The sequence below is a fragment of the Cyprinus carpio genome, chromosome A23 (genome assembly GCF_018340385.1).
Source record: "Cyprinus carpio isolate SPL01 chromosome A23, ASM1834038v1, whole genome shotgun sequence".
Classification (NCBI taxonomy): Eukaryota; Metazoa; Chordata; class Actinopteri; order Cypriniformes; family Cyprinidae; genus Cyprinus; species Cyprinus carpio.
Genome location: NC_056594.1, coordinates 12,801,645 through 12,810,481, shown reverse-complemented (window position 1 = coordinate 12,810,481; position 8,837 = coordinate 12,801,645). Strand labels below are relative to the sequence as shown.

General features: G+C 35.3%; 1 protein-coding gene across 4 annotated transcripts in view; it reads right to left on the bottom strand.

The window, feature by feature from the left end:
* Positions 1 to 1,313: 1,313 nt before the first annotated feature.
* LOC109104288 (serine/threonine-protein kinase WNK3-like) overlaps positions 1,314 to 8,837 on the bottom strand; it is a 48,141-nt gene continuing 40,617 nt past the window's right edge. For 3 of the 4 annotated variants that reach the window (XM_042713220.1, XM_042713218.1, XM_042713219.1), the window contains 4 exons: positions 8,160 to 8,488; positions 7,843 to 8,078; positions 6,354 to 6,535; positions 1,314 to 4,156 (listed from right to left, as the gene is read on the bottom strand). In XM_042713220.1, coding sequence (XP_042569154.1) covers positions 3,674 to 4,156; positions 6,354 to 6,535; positions 7,843 to 8,078; positions 8,160 to 8,488 — 1,230 coding nt within the window. In that variant the 3' untranslated portion in view covers positions 1,314 to 3,673. The remainder of the gene's footprint in view (positions 4,157 to 6,353; positions 6,536 to 7,842; positions 8,079 to 8,159; positions 8,489 to 8,837) is intronic. The other variant, XR_006153313.1, reaches the window with a different exon arrangement.

The window sequence follows — 8,837 nt, the reverse complement described above, 5'->3', positions numbered from 1 at the left end:
AGGCAGTTAAAATGGACTGTTTATGAATTGAAATTAAATACTGACCGGTTTTGATAATGACTAGACTAAATATTACGGGGAGGCTATAAATAGCCTAAATATCCTATTTGAGGAATCATTTGCATGCCCACTAAATAGCTTCCTTCAGGGCATTTAGTTACGCTAATTATTGAGGACTGAGTGGTAAAACAGGTATCACACAGAAACTCCAGTCAGGCTCTTGTCAGAGTCCCGCAGAATTTCATGAGCGGGTCGTCATCCTCAGAGGGTCTTGCATGGGTTTCTTGTTCACAGTGAAGAGCATCATTGTACTCGTGCTATCTCGACTGCTTAATTCCCCTATTGATGCATATAGACCGAGCTATCACAATAGGCACATTGTCAAGGGGTTTGGTGACTTCTGAACCCGCAGCAGGACATGCCTGATCGCAACAGACTGTCCACTGTACAGTGGTAAACACTCACATCTGAGAGAAGAGCAAATGCTTAAGATCAAGCTTCATTATATATGAAATGCACATGGCATTATGATGGCAGCATCTGGCGGATTCTAGTTTTCTTGACAGGAAATTCTGTTTTTATGGTGCTTATTTTCAGCTTTCTAGAATTCTGGCTGACATGTTTCTTATTAAAGTCAGCGGGACATGTACTTTTTGTCTTTGCATTGGTGGCCTAAATGATCTTTGTCGAACTGTTCTTCTCATGTTCTGATTTTTTACAGTTAAGAATTGCGTACTGTGAACGCTATAATTTCAGAAATATCACTGTTCTTCTCATGTTCTGATTTTTTACAGTTAAGAACGCGTACTCTGTTCTCTATAATCACTTTTAAAATGGTGCTACAAAGTGACAAATCTTACGAGCATATAAACAAGTTGAAAAACTTGAGATCAGTAGGATTTTTAAGGAAATTAATACTTTTATTTAGCAAAGACGTATTAAATAAAATAAAAAGTGACAGTAAAGATATTTCTCAAAGACAAAATAAATAAATGCTATTTTTAATTTTCAATTCATCAAAGAGTCCTGAAAAATGATTAAATGAATAAATATCAAGCAGCACAACTGTTGGCAACATTGATATTGATGAATGTATCTTTAGCAGCAAATTAGCATATTAGACTGATTTCTGAAGGATCTTGTAACACTGAAGACTAGAGTAATGACTGCTGAAAATTCAGCTTTACAATCACAGGATTAAATAGAAAACGGTTATTTTAAGAATATTTTACAGTATGACAGTTTTTGCTGTATTTTTTATTAAAAATGACAAAATATGCTTTTGAATGTAACAAAAAATAACCCATATCACCTTGATGTTTAACATTTGATGTTTATTTTTGATTAGTTACAAAACATAAATAGAATCAACAGTTGAATTAGTTATAATTTACAGTAGCTAAATCACCAGCAATAAGTTTAGTCCTCTATAGATTATTTTCCCTTAAATAACCTTTAATTATTGGTTGTCAGACAAGTAATTCTGGGGTCCCCCTGGTTTTACTGTACAGCTTTACCCACACATTACCTCCACTGTAGAACTGATTTGGCTTCTAATATTCCCAACCACTTGCACTGAATTAAACCCCTCTAAAAATCAAAAATGTATATCATGCTGTAATCTTTAAACAAACGTTAAGGGTAAAGTTGGAAGCCGGGGAACTCGAGAAACTGTTTTAGAACCTGTGTGTCACAGCTTTCTCAACACTGATCAGTACACAATTTTACTTTTACTTTTTTTTTTTTTCAAACCCCTTTCAAAATACAAAAATAATGCTTTCTTTTTAGATTACATGTTGGTAACACTTCAGCAGAGGGTTATCTTTACATTTCCCATTTGTACAGATCAAATGGATAATGTTTTGAGTTTTCTTAGACACAACAGCCTTTATACTCACCACTGCTGTACTGTTGGTTTACTGCGAAGAGGTGGGTCTTGTCTTTAGAAAAATGACATAAAATACTGGAAACTGAATGATCACAACCCTCTTTTGGCAGCGGTCATGTTGACCTCTTTTTGTAACATCCACAAGTTCAAGCATTAGCACAATTCAAAAAGCTTCACAACACAAACCGGACCCTCATTCCCTGTGCGCTTTACACAATACATTCCACCCTATTTATCTCTCACCTTCTTGTTGAAAAAAGTAGGTTGCCTCATTCGTACCAACCTTCCGTTACTTTTTCCAACAAAACATTAAAGAACACAGTCAGTTTTCTGTGTACGGGCATTGCAGACTTATGGAGAAAGCAGTCTGACAACCACTTTATAAATCTTTAGTAGTCCGGCTGTACAACAGTTGTGCGTAGCTGCTGATTTAAAGGCTGGCCTCTGATATCTTGGTGTAGCTCAGGGGTCACCAAACATGGTCCTGGAGGGCCGGAGTCCTGCAGAGTTTAGTTCCAACCCAAATTAAACACACCTGAAACAGGTAATCAAACTCTAACTAGGTATACTTAAAACCTCCAGGCAGGTGTGTTGAGGCAAGTTGGAGTTAAACTCTGCAGGACACCGGCCCTCCAGGACTGAGTTTGGTGACCCCTGGTCTAGCTGAATCACATAAAAGCTTTATGACCAGGAAAAATACACTGTAGAAAGGCAACCTATTTCTGGATGTTCTCTCAATCATTAATTTGCCTGGCAGTTATGTATATGTATATATATAATTTTCCATCAGAGTAGTATCTGATGTCAGATCTGATGAGGAATACAATGCCAGCATTTTGCTGACGCGTTGCATTCACTAAAAGCAAACTCACATTTTACAGATCACAGTTCGGTGTGCACGGAAGCACGTTCATACGGGACTGTGCAAAAATACACAAGAACAAGAACAAGCTGCATTCACTTCACTTGAGCTTTCCAAACAGCCGTTTAGTCTTGCACTCTTCACCATGGGAATAATGTTAATAGTGTAAACCTTGAAAGTGTGAATGTCTGCTAAAACAGAGAGGAAAATACTGCAATCACATTAGCTAGTTTCATTTGAAACCAAATGAATTTTCTTTTCTTTTTTCTCAGAATCATTTGCAGGATCTTGAAAGGAATTAGTCAATGGCTATTTGTTATTCTAGAAAAAATCTTGGCTAAATCTAAAACGCTACGGCTATTTATCATCATAAAATATAATACACGAGGAGCATGCCTTGTCCGTGCACAACGATTGTTTTCGTAGCTACGATGATGGTTGCAAGGTTACCATGCTCTGCGTTGGAACATGCGATCGATCCCGCCGCTGGCTGAATCTGTTGTGCTCTATAAAGATGGCGCGTCGCTGCTGACGTCTGGTTGTTGTTGTTTTTTCTGTGCGTATATATAAAAAATATTTATTTTAAGCTATACAGATCCATGTCACAACAACACAGAAAAGATGGATTTAAATATCAGTTACTAATTGCACTTTTTAAAATCCACTGATAAATAAAAACAAAGAGGATCACCTCATGCCAAAAATGTCTCTATATAGGGCGAGTTTAGGTCCAACTAAGTCAGATAGAAAACTTGACGGTGCGGAAACACACAGAGGATATGAATTGAAAAATGCAACACAAACGCACGCTCACACAAACACACACTACAGTATTTATACACCCCCATACCCACACACGCCAACACTCAAACGCTTGATACTAGTGTCCTTCCTGTACAAGATGTACAGCGGTATACATCTTCTCACTGCTGTCCTAAAGGAAGGGGGGATGTGGAGTGTTTGGGGTGAAGTTTGGCACTGGGAGGCAGAGCAGAGGTGGAGCAGGAGGAAGAGGAGCATGACGAGGAGGAGCTAGAGCAGAAGATGGCATCTTGATTGGCGGTGGTGGTGGGGGCAGAGGCAGCTGTGATGCTGGTGGCGGGGGGCAGCGGAGGCCCCGCTGCTGTCATGAGGGAAGGTGCGCTGGGCACCGGGGGCTGGGATCCTGACAGGATTTGGACCTGCTGCGGGTGCAGGGGAGATGGGCTGTACTGCAGTGGCTGGTGGTGCAGTGCAGATTGCAGATGCATGTTCTGCTGTGATAGAGGTGCAATGGGAAATTGCGTCGGAGGTGGCTGAGTTTGTCCACTGATGGTACTATATGGGGTAGAAGCCATTGTAGACATGCTGACTGATACTGGAGCAGTCAAAGGGGCTCCGGAAAACCAACCCGATGAAGCTGTTGTCTGAAAGATAGAAACATTATTTACTTATTATTTGATTTTTATTATTACAAATAACGATTAATACAGATGAATCCAAAAGACTCTGATTATTAAAAAAAAAAAAAAAAAAAATTGTAAAAACAAGAAAAAACAAGAATTTAAAATAAAGTTTTAGGGTTTTCAAAAAAATATAACATTTAGTCTAAATTAATTCACAAATTAAGTAAATTCAACACATTGGTAATGTGACTCTTTGTACAGACCAGGGTCATTGTACTTAACTAATACTAACACAAATAAACAGATAGATATATAACCTATATATATATATATATATATATATATATATATATATATATATATATATATATATATATATATATATATATATATATATATATATATATATACGTATATATATATATATATATATATATATATATATAATATATATATATATATTATATATATATATACATATATATATATATATATATATATACATATATATATATATCGTATATATATATTATATATATATATATCTATATACGTATATATATATATATATATATATATATATATATATATATATATATATATATATAGATATATATATATATATATATGTATATATATATATATATATATATATATATATATAATATATATATATATATATATATATATATATATATATATATATATATATATATATATATATATATATATATATATATATATGTATATATATATATATATATATATATATATATATATATATATATATATAATATATATATATATATATACATATATATATATATATATATATATATATATATATATATATATATACATATATATATATATATGTATATATACATCTATATATGTATATATATATGTATATATATATCTATATATATATGTATATATATATATATGTAGAAATAAAATAATGGTAATTAAATATATTAACTGAAATGACACAAACAATTCTTTAAACTTATTTGACTTTAAACTTAAATTAAACTTAATTGATTAGTGAGGTCAAATAGCACGTTTATTATTTTTAGTGGTGGAACATTTAAAGTCGACATGAAATGGAAATCGTGACTGTCCTACTTTCCCCTATTGTGACATATATCTAAATGTCACCATATCAACAGCATATCAAGAGCATATTCACAGAGTTCAACAGCATATTAAATGTAGGGCAGCACTTGATTCTGTCCATCGGGAATTGATTGGATCATAGAACATTTTGTCGCTTGTTATGATCGTTTCATGAGAGTGACAGGGTTGCTGGAGAGAACTGAAGCTCATCAGGCAAAAGGACAACCTTATTGCTCAGCCCTTGCGTCCTTATGTGTTTCATTATATTTTGGTAATGTTTGATTAAAAATTACAAGTACACTGGCAATGGTACATTTTCTCAAATCACTGAGAGCGTTGTAGTGTCCTTTTGCATATTAAACAGTCAGCACAGCATTATCAGCATATTAAACATCTCATTTACACCACCAGCTTTACAGCCATCATCTTTCAGATGATCACTGTCGGATTTAAACTGCCTGTAGTGAGAAATGTTCCTGTTATTATCCAGAATCCACAGGTTTAATTGTCATGTTGCGGTGATATTACAGATTAGCATTTTTTGGTGGTCTGTTGTTGATTCTTCATGGTGTGCTACTCACTCCTGGGTGTCTTTAAAAATGCAAGCATGATGTTATGCACACAATATTTTTTACAGTTATGTACTTTCATACCGTTATGAACTTTTATACGGGGAGAGAGGATCACCCTGTGAGTCTAAGCACAGTTTACATTACTGCTGCATGATTTCTAATGGGGGAAAAAAAGCAAGCACTTTTCACTAGTGGTCTTAAGGTGCAGTTATGATTACATTGTTCAGTACATTTTCAAGGGCAAAATCCAGTAATTTCAATAGAAATTCATGCAATCTGATTTCACAACGGGTTCAACTTGGTAACACAAATTCTCTGATGCTGGTTTGAAAGTGACTTCTGTGTGAGCTGTGCTTTTTAAATCACTACACTATTAACAATAGACAATGGACTTTTTTTAGCCTGCAAAATTTAGCACAGCACCTTTAAACTTTTGAACACGATTGAATATAACAGAAAAATATTTGAACCCATACCGGCTAGTCAATATATGCATGTTTGAGACATTTGATTCATGCATGCTTTACCTCAGTAGTCTGGCCCCATCCGCCGAACTCCTGCACCTGTTGGATCTGTTTGATTTGATTCAGTGAAGGCTTGGGCTGGACAGGGCAAACTGCTTCTTTTGACCACTCATCAACAAGCTTATGCAGCTCATCTGTGAATGTGCTCTTTCTATTGGCAGAACCCTGGGCTGAAGGACTCTGGTCTGAAAACAAAATGAGGGAACTGTTAAATAAAAATGCCATTCCTCAGATTAATTCTCAGTAATCACGCTATTGTTCAAAAATTTGGGAGCAAAACGTTTTTTTAAAAAGTTTTTGAATGAAGTCTTGTATGCTTTCCAAGGCTGCATTTATTTGCTCAAAATACACCAAGAAAGTAGTACGGTCAAATATTATTACAATTTAAACTTTTTTTCTTTTTTAATATAGATATATTTTTTCTTTTTTTTCTCACTTTATTTAGATTTTCTCCATATGAATAGAATACAGCATATAATTACAGATACCATTGATTGATAACCTATATATTTGGTTGCTATACACATACTGTAAGACTTCCATGTCTCTGGTTGATCAAGGGTCCATGGTGCAAATAGCCACAAAACAAGATTCAAACTGAGGAAAAGAACATGGAATGTAATCCACATGACATAAGAATAAAAGGAAGGATAAATTAATATAATATCAAAGGTATCTACAGCATATACCAGAAATGCAACCATAAACCAACAAACAGACCCGCCCCCCCCGAATAATAATCATATTAATAATAATAATAATAACAACCACAACAACGACACAAAAAGGCTTGGTCATCCAAAAAATCACATAGAAAGAAATATCACAGGTGCAAACATATTATGCTGAACCCGGCCGACACATCCCTAGAGTAGGTTATTATTCTATATATTGTAGGAAGGACTTGACTTTTTTATATATTTTGAAATGAAATTTATTCCTGTGATGGCAAAGCTGAATTTTCAACAGCAATTACAATCTTTAGTGCCACATGATCCTTCAGAAATCATTCTGATATGCTGATTTGGTGCTGAAGAAACAGTTTTGTTGCTTAATATATTATGTATATTAATATACTGAAACCATGATTCCTTAATAAATAGAAAACTTTAAATAAAAGCATTCATTTGAAATAAAATAATTGTCACTTTTGGTCAATTTAATGCATTCTTGCTGAATAAAAGTATTCATTTCTTTTTCTTTTTTTTTTTTGAAAAACAAATGAATACTTTTATTCAGCAAGGATGCATTTACTGATCTCAAACTTTTGAACAGTAGTGTATTATTATGTTGAGTATGTTCTATAGCTTTAGTACCTCTATTAGCTTTTTTTTTTTGGTTGAGTTTGCTCCCCACCAGAATAACTGCTAGACTGCTGAAGACTCCCTGAGTGTTTGCATTTTTAAAAAACCAACAGAAAAACAGTACAAGTGTACATATTTACAACCACAAAAAAAAAAAAAACCTCTCGCTAATATGACTGTGCTATTACCTTGGTGTGTGACTCCGTTGTTATCCATGTGAGAGTGGGGTCGGGGCCGAAGCCTGGCTTTGGCGGGTCGGGGTCTGCGCGGGGAGATGGCGAGGGGTGCAGTGGGCAGAGGAGAGGTCCGGGGCAGAATCATGGACAGAGGCTGTCTGTGGTCTTTAAGAGAGCGGAGCTGTCTGTACAAATCCTGCAGCTCTCTGTTCTGCTGTGCCTGCAGGGACACCACCTCTTTGATGTGTCTACAAAGATAAAAGAGAGGAAGCGTCAGTATGGGAAGAGAGGAAAAGAAAAACAGCACTGCAGAATTCAACTTCTCTCACTTCTCTCTAAGCTTGTGGAGTTCTCTCCTCAAATCTTCATCCTCCACCTCGCTCTCATCGTCACTGCTGCCTTGAGGCAAGTGTGCATGACTTCTGGGTGGGTGGCTGGGCGCTGTAGTTCTCTTGTCCTCTTTTTCGCCATCTTTTACTTTAGATTTTCTCCTCTCACGCTCAAGGTCAGGTGACACAGGGGAGCTGTCCGTCAAATGCTCCTCTCTCTGTTCGGCCTGGGTGACTGAGAAACGCCCAACTTTTCTTTGTGTGATCCCTTCGCTTGGTGCAGCTTCCTGTGTTGGAAGAGGCTCTGCAGACTGGGACACTGGAATCACCTTTGAGAAACAAAAATGGGAACAGCTGATACTTCACTTCAAGTCTAAATTATTTGTGTTAACTTTAATCACAATACAGTACATATAACAAAAGTGTAAACTCCACAAACTAAGCGTCATACTTTAGGGGAAAAAAAAGAATGTTTTTGTTCAATACTTTTAGTGCATTCACGTCATGTTGGAATGATGTTGTTTATGATATAAGCACATAAACACCAGGACTTTTTTAAAACCCAAGTTTTTAATTTCCAATTTAGAAGAGTCATTTGAACAATCATGGCAGAAACTAATTATTTTGATTTTATATATTCTACTGCTACAAAAGTTTTCAAATCCATATCCTTTTTAA